At 36.0% G+C, this 12,013-nt stretch overlaps 1 protein-coding gene across 1 annotated transcript in view; it reads right to left on the bottom strand.

Moving 5' to 3' along the window:
• Positions 1-12,013, bottom strand: part of Phex (phosphate regulating endopeptidase X-linked) — a 190,116-nt gene that overhangs the window by 38,639 nt on the left and 139,464 nt on the right. Inside the window, exons 14-15 of the mRNA XM_003466402.4 lie at positions 10,935-11,038; positions 1,676-1,734 (exon numbers count right to left, since the gene is read on the bottom strand). Of these exons, the coding sequence (XP_003466450.1) occupies positions 1,676-1,734; positions 10,935-11,038 (163 nt within the window). The remainder of the gene's footprint in view (positions 1-1,675; positions 1,735-10,934; positions 11,039-12,013) is intronic.

Here is a 12,013-nt window from a genome sequence, read left to right as displayed (position 1 = left end):
AAAAACACAGTTGCTTAAGATTGTATATAGTATGATATTGTTTTTATCATGCTAAAAACTAACAATAAAAACTATGTGATTTGGGGATCCCTACATAAATTGTTAAAATTATATTTTTTTCAAAAAAGGAAAAGATAAACACAAAAATCAGTATAGTCATCACATGTATGGTGAGACAGAGAACGGGGTAGGGAGGGAGTTGGGTAGCTGCACTGGTAGGGGTGATGTTCTAATTCTTCACAGAGTGATAGCTTTGTAGGCACACAGTGATTCTATGTTTTCTTATGTACTTTATAACTTAACATGTACCGGGATGTTATACATATTCTTTTGCATGTACCAAGTTTTACACAAGAAAACAATCTTTCTTCCAAAATGAGTAAGCAACTTCCATTTCCCAAAAGAACATTTTAAATACTAGTATAATTACTATATCTAAATAATATTATAAACTTTAGTTATAATTAGCAACTCAAATATCATTAAATTTCCATATAACGTATGCAGCTTAGTTCCCAAATTGGAGCTTAGGACCTTAAGAAAGCAGCAGTATTTTCATGATAATGAATATTTATATTGTAAGGAAACATTCTCAAAATATTTTACAACTTATTTGGATATATAAATTAATGTAGAAATAAAAAATTAGTGCCATCTGCTTGTTTTCCCTCTGTTCATTATTAGTACATCCCACAGTCCTGCTAAGACTCACAGGGGCCACAGGAGGGTGACTCTGATGGTGAGCAGCCATGGCCCTCAGGCTGTGTCCTCTGACCAAAGAGTGCTATAGGGCGAGGAACAGCTCAGAAGACCTATGTGGGGCGGGGAGGGGGCCCTCTCTGTGCAGAAGGCCGGCCAAATGCCTCACGGAGAAAGAATCTTTTGAACAAAGGGAATGTGAACTATGATCACTTGGCCAGTTTTTTAAATGAAAGAGAACCCTAAATACAAATGCCCTAAGGGAACAGTATCATAAGCACTCTAAGAACATGAAGGAGACCAATGGGACTGGAAGTGAGGGAGAGATGGAAACACAGGAGGAGATAAATGCAGAATGATAACAGGCCCCTAGGGTCAAGGCCAGCGATGGCAACTTTTTAGAGTTTTTAGTGATTAAAAAAAAACAGCTAGATGTGGCATGTGTATGATAGGTTCACCACCACTGCTCTAAGCCATTGGAAGCATTTGCTTCTTGGGCTGAATAAGATGAGATGCTGGCAAAAGACTCCGGACAAAGGAGTAACACGATATTGTAAAATATTTTAAATGATTTCAAGGGGTGACCACAGATAAAAGGAGGCCAGTGTGAAAGCTATTTCCTTAATCCAGGTGGGAGATGATGGTACCCTATACAAGGATAGTAAATTCCATCCCCTGCATTCAACAGTGTAGACGTGTGATTGAAACCATGAGATTAGATGTATCACCAAGAAAGTCAGTAAGGATAGAGAACAGAGGCAAAGAGAAGAGGCACTGGGACTGAGTACTACGTAAACATGTCACTATGAAGAGGTAGCAGAAATGAGGAGAAGCCAGCAAGAATAGTCTTTCATCAACACACCTAGTCACTTTTGGGACAAAAATAAAGATTGTCCCGTCTTTCATCATAGACATCAAGAAATTCCTTCCAGTTGATACCAGGCTAACAAAAAACACAAAGCCAGTCAGTACTCACGGATCTGGTTGGTAGATGCGCTATAGAAGGCATTGACAGTTGTTGGGTTTGTAAACCACCTGTGGGAAGAGAAACAAGTGCCAGAGTCATGATCATTATGTAGGCCAGATGGTGGTAAAGACAAACATGATATGGCTGGTCTTACTAGCAGATAACCATAGAACAATGCGGATGCTGGGAACAGAGAGAAATTAGTATCTCAGTTAGGGCCACTGCTCTGCCCAATAAGCAATCTCACCCTAAATTGAACATAATTTAGTGATAATATATTAACATATCTGGTTATTCTGGTTACTCACTGTCAGTAACTTAACAGAAAAAGTCAGCACCAGTGTTTCCAAAAAAGTTTTAATAAGAAATTCTAGAATCTAAAGGGTTCTTCCTGTAGATGGAAATAGCAACAAGCTGATGTTTGCCAGATCCTGTTCAATAGGTCCTAGGGACATATACCTTTCTATGTTACATCACCTCTGATCTGTCTGTCTTTGTCACTTTCTCATCACTAGGACACAATATGCAACACATACAACTTAAAGGAAGACACGGTGATTTGGGCTCACAGTTTCAGTCCATCGTCTGCTGGGTCCAAAGCAAGGCAGCATGTCACAGCAACACAGAAGAAGAGAAGCTGCTTGTTGTGGCAACCAGGAAGCAGTGACTCAAGGGGTGGCTCTTCCACCCAGGCCTCATCTCCTGACTGCAAACCAGCTGTACTACTCCCATGATCCAATCACCTTCCACAAGCCCTACTTCTAAGCACATGAGGCTCTGGGGGCACATCCAGATATAAACCATAACACTGCTTATGGAAGAGTTTGAGATTGGTGACAACACACAGATCCATTTAAAGAGAAATGAATAAAGTATCATCAGGCTAACCAGAGGGTCTACTTGCTCCAGTGAAAAGTTTACTGTTTTAAGTGGCAAAAGGTTTAACAATAGTCCTATCCCTATCACTGATGACTTGAGTTGTGTTGAAACAGTCACCGACTTTCCTGGGGTGTGGTTTTATACATAAAGTTAGAGTACTGGATTAGGAGATCTTGGGAGTCACTTACAGATACAAACAGTCTATACCTTCATTTTAAACATGTATTAGTTCACTTCAAACAGAACTGGAAATTTTTTCTATGTAAAACTCATATTGCAAACAATTTAAGATTTGTGGGCAAAGAGGTAAAACCAAAGGAATCATATAGATATTTAAGAATAATAATTTTCCACAAATTTTTACAGTTTTTATAATACAGGAATATTAATGAGAAGAGTAGAATTCTTTGGGTTACGATAATGTTTTGCTTAACTGTAGTTCAAAGTTATCATTTTTCATCATCAATCAATTTCAAACACTTATCTATAGAAATGACCTCTGGTGCATGGGCTGAATGAAAATAAAAGCTAGTAAGACTCAGCCCATAAACTGAATCTTTCCAACCCTTGGTTTAGATCTTTGTAAGTTTCAGTTAATACCCTTTATGATTGAAACCAAGCAATTCATCATAAACTAAACTGCTCAAAAGTAAACTTGTACAGGTTTGGATTGTAGTTCAGTGTTACAAGGTCTGTTTAACATGCCTAAGGCCCCGGGTTCAATCATCAGCACCACAAAAAGAAAAATTTTTTAAAACCTAGTGTAAATACAATTTACAGAACAACCATTTTAGTCTAAGGAAGTAACTACTCTGTGTTAGACTAATAAAATAATTTACAATGAGCTAATATGAAACTGACAGAAAACCCAACTACCACTGCTAGTAGATCCACCCATGGCTTCTTCTAACCTCTAAAATGTTTATAAATACATTACACTTTTATTATCATCATTATTATTAGCTAACGTCCACTGATAAGGTTAGTGTCTAGATGTCCTTCCAAGCCTCATAGGGTCATAGGTGGGGATTTTTCAGAAGTGACTGAATCTAGAATGTATGGAGCTGGGATTGATTCATGGTGCAATGCTAGTATCAAGGGCACTAGGATTAAGAATGTGAGTGGTACCTGCCCTAAATAGCCTGGATAAAATATAGGGGATAGAAAGAGCTGTGGTCATCTCTTGTTGCTTTGTTATCTTCTATCCACCATGAACTGTTTTTTCCTCTGTGACAACCATCTGCCACAGCACCCTGGCTTAGAACCAGCTAATCATGAAGTGAAATCTTTATAAACTGTGAGATAAATAAACCTTTCCTCCTTTAACCTGTAGGTCTTGAGAGTGTTGTCTGAACAACAAGAAAATTAACTAAGACATCTACTAAGAACTTTGTCTATCCTAAGCACTTTATTCACAGATATTTTACCCATAGCAACTATAGGAATTATTATCTCATTTCACAGATGAGGGCAACAAGACGTATATATCATTATACACTTGTACAAAGTCTGGGCTTTCTGACTTCAATGCAGTTATCTTGTTAATTATATTAAAGACATTCCCAGAAATCCAGAAAGAGAATACCTTGTCAAAACTGAAACCTAGATTTATTTGTATAGAATGCATATTTCTCCTACATCTTTAAGGCAAGTATTTTGATAAAACCTCAGGTTTTTTTTTTTAATACAAACTCATTGGCTGGCCTACTTTCTCAAGAAACCAGGCAGAAAAGAAAGCAACTTGATTGAGCCAAACTTGCTACCTGTAGTAAATAAAATCACAGTCATATCCTAATCCCTAAGATTTTGTGAATACGTTCCATTACATAGTAAGTAGAATGTTACAGATTTACTTAAGTAAATTTACAAACCTTAAATTGAGGAGTTTATTTTGGATTATTCAGGTATATTTGATCTAATCACATGAACCCTTAAAGCAGACAACTTTTTTTAACTGCAATCTGAGGGATATAACAGAGGAGGAGGTCAGAAGAGATATTGTAGATGTAAAGTCAGGGAGAGTCCAAATGTGAATAGAATTTGATACACTTTTTCTGGCCTTAAGAGAAAGGTTTCTAAGAGAGCAAAGAGTTTCTCCCAGACAACAGCCAGAAAAATAAAGACCTCAAACTTACAACCACAAGGAACTGGATGCCACCAACATCAATGAGCCTGCAGAAGGGAGTCCTTGTGGAAACACTGGATAAATCCTAGCCAAGTTAACCCACTGAGTTCAGCCATCTAAACCTCAAAGCAGGGAAACCAACTATAAGATAAATATATGTTGTTTTAAATTACAGCAATACTCTAACACAGTCTACCCAAAGAACCCAAGGTTTGTAATTTAAAGTTTGTAAGTCATGTACCTCTGAACTTTGTTACTAAAGAGCATTGAGTTAAACCAAAATATACACAATAGATAGATAATGTGTATTCTGAAACTTGTCCCTTCTTCCCATCCTCCCTAATAGCCTTCCTTTTGGCAAAGAATAAACTTTCAAAATATTAGTAACATGCAGCAAACTAACTACTGATTGACAAAGGCGATAAATACAAAGTAATCAAACAATCAGTCCCTGAAATGAAGCATTGATAGGACTTTTCAAACTTCAGCAAGGAAGAATAAAACATTTTCCCTCAGATACAGAATGTTACCATTCCTGAATCCCCAGCTCTCCTAATGACTCAAGGGTACATTTGGAGCCTTGATTACCCTCTGAGCTCATATTAAACAGCTTCACCAGCAGATCCTACCAGGAGTTGATACTATTATCTCTTCTGTTTGTTCAGTGCCCATGCCAAAGCAGCTGTTCAACATTCTGTACAATTCCTTTATTTTATCCCAGTTCGCTCTATGTTCAATTTTACTATTCTCTAAAATAAACCTACCTGTGCTAGTATAAGTATCTGCAATTTTTTTACATTCGTTCCATTAAGAGATGGAGTCTACATTTCTCTTTTCTTGATTTTGGTCAAGTCTTAGCAACACACTTCTAAAGAATAAAATGTAGTGGAAATCACAATCTGTGACTTCCAAGGATAGGCAATTAAGGGTACTACAACCTTCCCCTGATGCATACAAGCATACTCTCCCCTTTCTTTCATCCCTCTCACTCAGGAAGCTTGCTCTTCAGAGTTTATCAAAGCCAAAGATACACACAGAGGTCACAGGTAGGGGCTCCAGCTACCAGCCAGAGTCAGCCACTAGGCATGTGAAAAAGGCAGCCTTCCATATGACTTCAACTCAAGACACCATCCAACTGAAACTACATGAAAGGTCATGAGCAAGAACCACACAAATGAGTACAGTGACCTCAAGAATCATGAAAGAGATTAAAAATAAATAAGTATTGAAGCTTTCACCCTTTAAGTTTTGAGGTGCTATGTCATGCAGCAATAGATAACTGGAACACTGATTCTTTGGCTGGATTCTTTGGCTATCCACAGACTAAGTCCTGTCTAATAGGTTGAATTTTCCCAGAAAACTGTTTCCTTTGCCTGACATAATGGTATAAGAAAGCTCTGAGTTGGAATTTGTTTAAGGAGAATGTGCAGTCACTCATTCTCCAAGGTTACCACCACTCCTTATTGTTTATGTTTGTCTAGATCAGCCATGTGTTAACTGACAGAGCATTGAAGGTGCCTGAGTTTGTTCAACTTATCTCCCAATAAGATCTTGAATTCCTTATGAGCTGAGACTATCATCACAGTGGTAGGTTCTGAGCAAAAGATCAACTCTATGAAAATGAATTTATTTTTATGTATATGTCTAATTTACTAAATAAAAAGTGTCATTCCAGGACTTTAAATTCTTCTTACTATATGTGACTATCCAGCTTAAGTGTTTACTTGCCAGGACTGAGCGACTCCTGGAAAGGTGGCTAGACAATTAGGTGCTATGATAATTAATGGATTGATTCACTGATGTTTGCATCTGATTGGCTGGATATGCTGTGAGGAGGTGGGGTCCGGTTGGTGGAAGTGGGTCACTGAGGTCTTGCCTTTGGAGTGTATGTCTTTTGCTAGTACTGATCCCCTGCTCTGCTTCCAAGCTGTCATAAAATGAGAAGCTTTGCTCTGCCATGGCCTTTGCCTTCAATCCAGTCAAACACAGACTGAAAACATAAGCTAAATTGGATTTTCCCTTCTTTAAGTTCCACCAACATCAAAGCTGACTGATACAGTCTATCTGTGAGATGTACCTGCATCTATGTTTAGAGGAGTTAATGGATAGTATAGGGAGGAGTTTCATATAAATTCCAACTCTCAAAATGGGAATAAAATCATACTGGACAATGAGAAAAATAAATAGAAGGTAATGGCCAGATACAATAATCTGAAGGAAAGAAATTGGTGTTTGATTTATTTTGGGCTATATAAAATAGATACATATCAAGCTAATGTTTTACATCTCACTCATCAATTCTTAAAAATGACCTATAAAATATGAAAAACCCATTGAGTATCTATTACTTCCTTAATAAAATCCTAAAGATTATATAACTCATCTTCCATGCTATAGATAATGTTTTCACAAACAAAAGTTATTGGTAGGACTGTAAGTTGGATAGACATTTGATATATTTTTACATATCTTTCAATACATAGAGAAAGAGAATCTAGACATGTTTGGTCACAGTACAGTGACAGTGAGTTAATAGGGAAGCTGACTTAAAATCATTTCTGTCAAAGAAGAGGATTCTGCAGGAAAGAAATTACTTTTGATTCAAGCCAAGCAGTAAAGTAAATCCTCTATTTTTAAGCAAACCGATGAAGTGACAATTCTGAGAACCAACTCCTAAATATGTACCTTCAGGGATGACCACCCAATTAATTTTATTCTTGCTGACATTTCCCATTGCCTTAGAAACTTCTTAATGCACATTAGTGAAGCTAAAATGGATTCCATGGGAATGAAAGATAAAGGGTATTTATCTCCTAGCCCCACAAAGCAGCAAAATGGTATTTCAGGACTGTGGAAATTTAATGATGATATTCTGTTCAAAGTAAACCAGCATAGAGCAGCTACTCCAGAATCATCCCCACTTGATTAGCTTATAAAATTTCAGACCTAAAAGATGTCAATTAAAGCCTATGTGCATCAGGAAGCTAAAATTCTTTTCAATGCTTGAAAAGAAATAACAGATATTTCCTTTAAAAAAGAAAGAAAGAAAATGGGTGTCTATAACTTTACCATGTAAGAAGGACCTAAATTTTCTTTATTTTTCCTCACACATAGTCTGTGGAAATAAGAATTATAAGCAAACACTGATTTTCATTCTTAGAGAACTATTCCCAAACATGAACCAGTTTAATATCCTTTTGAAAAACATATAGTCTGCTGTCTACATCTGTAGTTTTCATGTCAGAAAGTCAGGAAGAAAAACACATCTGTACTCAACAGGCAGATAGCTTTCCTTGTCATTAGTCCCTAAAAGTACACTACAACAAATATTTATACAGCATTTACACTTTATTAGGTATTACAAATAATCTAGAGATGACATAATTTATATAGGAAGATATGCATTATAACATGCAAATACTACATCATTTTGTACAAGAGATTTTTAGCAGCCTTTGATTTGGGTATCTGCAGGATATTCTGGAACCGACGACCTGCCGATACTGAGAAATGACTGGGCAATGGTTGATTGATAGTGTCACCTTGAGTAAGAGAAGCTCAACTAAACTAGTTCAACAATTTTACACCCTAGGGTATGCAAGACCCACCCTAAGGCAGCTTGTCCCCTGATGGTATAAAGGAAAGATGAAGAAAAAGGAAGGCCCATTTCTGTTTCTTCAGAGGAGCTCCAGTCTTCCCTTAACCTTGGTCATCATCTCCCGGCTTCCAGCACAGACCCTTCAGTTTCCAACATAGATCCTTGAGCCTTCCACATAGACTCTTCAGCTTCTACTCCAGACCCATCAGCTTCCAGATACAAACTCACATGGGACACTGTGGTGAGCTGTAGACCTTCTGTTGGATCCTTTGGATCTCCAGTGGGCAGACAGACTCTACACTCTTACACAATCCGACTATGTGGGCAGCCATTGTAAGCCAATCTTGCAAATTCTTATATATTTGTATACCTTGTACTATATCTGTTTCTCTAAGTAAACACTGACTGATGCAGACCGTATTTGTTTTCCATTGACAGATGAAAAATCTATACAAATCAAACATTTTTCCTAACCCTACAAAGTCGCCAAATATTTTTCCAAGATATAAATAAATATTAGCAACTGTCAAGACCATTAGAATCTGACAGTCCATCATTATGTTAGGATAATGTTAAAGATGACACACTTAGGAGTTTTTTAGTTAGCAACTCAGGCCCTGCTACATACCCAAATGAATAACGATATTTTGAAACTAAATAATTAACCTGGCACCATCTTCAAAAAGAAAGAATTCCTAAGAAGACCATAAAAATTCACAAAAACATGTGAAAGTCTTGAATTTCCTACTTTTTTTTCAAAATGTGAAGTGATCAGAATTAGTTTATGAATGTGTGGGATGACTTACACAGATCTGTGGAAATCCTATTGTATTTAGACTGTCAGATATATGGGAATCATTTGGTAAAGTCATTAGATTTGTGTCATCAAATTTTAGAACCCTAAATGTAAAATATCTAGTAAATTATTTAGGTTAAGAATAAAACAGGATAGGCAGACTAAGAAAATATGATGAGAACCAAAGACAGTGAAGCAGATGGCCTTAGAACATTTTTGTTACTAACAAAGTAGTTCGAAGACTCTCTGCTTTTGCCTTTGTGCTTTTGATTGGAGTTAAAGATACAAGACTGATTCAGCTTTAGGGTTATTCCTTAGAGTCAATAACTTACAAGTAACTTTCTAGATGTGTGCATTGTAAAGTCTAAGGCAGATGGAGAGCTGATTGCAACAATGAAAGCACTCCCAATCTGCACACAGAGCGATTGGCAGAGGGTAGAAACCCTCTAGGTTCTCGAGATGTTCAAGCAGGAGCTCTGCCCTAACCACTGGCTGGACATTAAACTATTTAGACACAGGGTTAATCACCAAGATGTGAGGTTGAAAAATAAAATTAACAATTAATGAACTGAGCGTAGACATCCACAGTCATTTACTGTAGGAGAGACCATTTTGCAGTGTAATACCAAGAAAGTCATTCTTTTTAAAAAGTCTCAGAAAAAATACATGAGAATACAAAGTTGCTACATTATCTAAAATGTCATTTTCAACAAGGAAAAAATATATGGCATGCAAAGAGAAAATATAAAAGAATCCATCTATAGAAACCAACCCTCAATGAGCCCAGATATTGGATTTGGCAAAGATTCAAAAGTGGCCATTATAAACTGGTTCAAAGAATAAAACTATATTGAAATTATTAATGGTAAATATGGTGACAATGACTCAACAAATAATCATGGCCCAGAATCTTTATAAAAAATGAAAGCAAATAGAAATTCTAGAGATAAAAATAGATCAATAGAAAGTACCCAACCTGGAGAAGACAGAGAAAAAGAAAGCATTGAAGAAGTAGGCCATAGCAGCAGTCTGGTACCAAGAAGCCAAAGCACCAGCAGGCAGAAAGAAAAGTAATCAAAACCTGAGATGAGGAATTACCATCCTTTTAGCCACTCATAAAATAAGAATAATGGTATCCACACCTCCCAGATTAACATTAGGGCTAAATGAATTAAATATTATAAAGCATCTCCCTGCATATTGCAAACACATAATTGCTATTTGCAATCTTCATTAGTATCATATCATCATCATCACCACTATTTTGCTAGGATAGGAAATCATGGCTGGCTGACCTTGGGCCCAAAAGTTTGTAAGGAAACTCTTCCCTTAATAGAAAAAGTTGTTACAGGCAAATAGGAACAAACTAAATAATTCATAACTTCTATTCAATGAAAAGAACATAGCTATCAATTCTTTGACATGTATTGCCTCAATAATTTCTTGCTACACAAGTATACAATTTCTTTCACTATTTTAATCATATTTATTTCTAAAGTATTTATTCATTAATATCTTCAAAAGTTTCAACCAAAGTGTGAAAATCTAAATACACATTATATATATATATATATATATATATATATATATATATTTATAACTAGATCTAGAAATAACTTTAATGTTTGCATCCTAGTAAGCCTCATTCCAATATGTGTTGATGCTAGGAATGGGAAACCCATAATTAGACTGAAGATCTAAATCGTATCAGAAATAAGAGTTGGCAAAACATGACACAGATTTTGCTCAGACAAAATAACTGGCAAGCCAGCTACTCTGACTTGAGGGGAATTCAAAGTTTAATCTAAAGAGATTCCATTTCCCACCAACATATTTGTCTGTTTCCCTTTCTTTTTGTTTTAATACTCACTCTGTTTTTGGAACGGCTTTTCTTAGCCAGAAGAAATCAGACTGTGCTAAATACTTGCGGGTTTGCAGGACGTTGCCAAAGTAGTCCGATTCTGAAAATTTGATCTGAATGAAACAAAGCACAACATCATTGTTCTAAGTAAAGACAAGAGATGTCTCTAAAAACAGATGTCAGCCTATGAAGCAGCAACTAGCAGATAAAGTATGGCCTTTAGAGCATCTCTCGGCCATTACTGGTTAACCCACAATCAACACAGCCATGAAATTTAATCTCAATGATTTTGTTTTAATATAAAATCTCAAAAATTAGTATGGTTGTTTATGGACCATGGTTTAAAAGAGAGAGAGAATAACTTTAATGCATTGAATTTACTTTGTAATTGAAAAATCTACCTTAATCTTTACAGAATATATTATTTTAGGTTTTAAATTCCTTGGCTCACGAGTTCTTGATCTTTTCTAAGTGTGTACTTTATTTGTCACAAAAGATTCTCCTAATAACATTCCATTTAGTCAGCTGAAACCTCATTTAGCTTATAGATGACGATTTAGTCAAATGTTAAAATCCAATTTCCTATATAATCAGAATTTGTACATAAATGAAAAAGAAGAAAAGAACTCAGAGACCTATTTTCCACCCAAGGAACAAGGGAGTCTCCAGAATACTTTAATTATTAGCAGTTTATCTATTTACACAAAAAGGCTCTAGTTGCTAAAAATTAATGAAATTACAGGGTCAAATCAGAGATTCTAGCTTGCATGGAAATACAGGAAGCTGATAGCTCACAACACTATTGTTTTTATGATAAGGAAACATAATTAATTATTGAGTTCCTTTTCTTTTTCTTTTCACATTCCATCTATAAAAGTAGCAATAATGAAGCAAAATATTATAATAATACGTGTACTATATTGAAAGCATCAGTACATAATGATCTCAAATGCTTTTGTTCTAAAATATATTGCTGTCACAAAAAATGTGTATCTGTGGCAAATAAGAAAAATGCACATTTGAATAAGTGAGTAATCAAGAGCAATTACATTCATATTAGCTGTAATTTTTTGATCACTTTACACCGG

Source organism: Cavia porcellus, unplaced genomic scaffold (genome assembly GCF_034190915.1).
Source record: "Cavia porcellus strain 051 isolate PalLab524CR breed Dunkin Hartley unplaced genomic scaffold, mCavPor4.1 scaffold_33, whole genome shotgun sequence".
Taxonomy (NCBI): Eukaryota; Metazoa; Chordata; class Mammalia; order Rodentia; family Caviidae; genus Cavia; species Cavia porcellus.
Note: the sequence above shows the minus strand (reverse complement) of the source record. Positions and strands in the feature narration are given on the sequence as shown.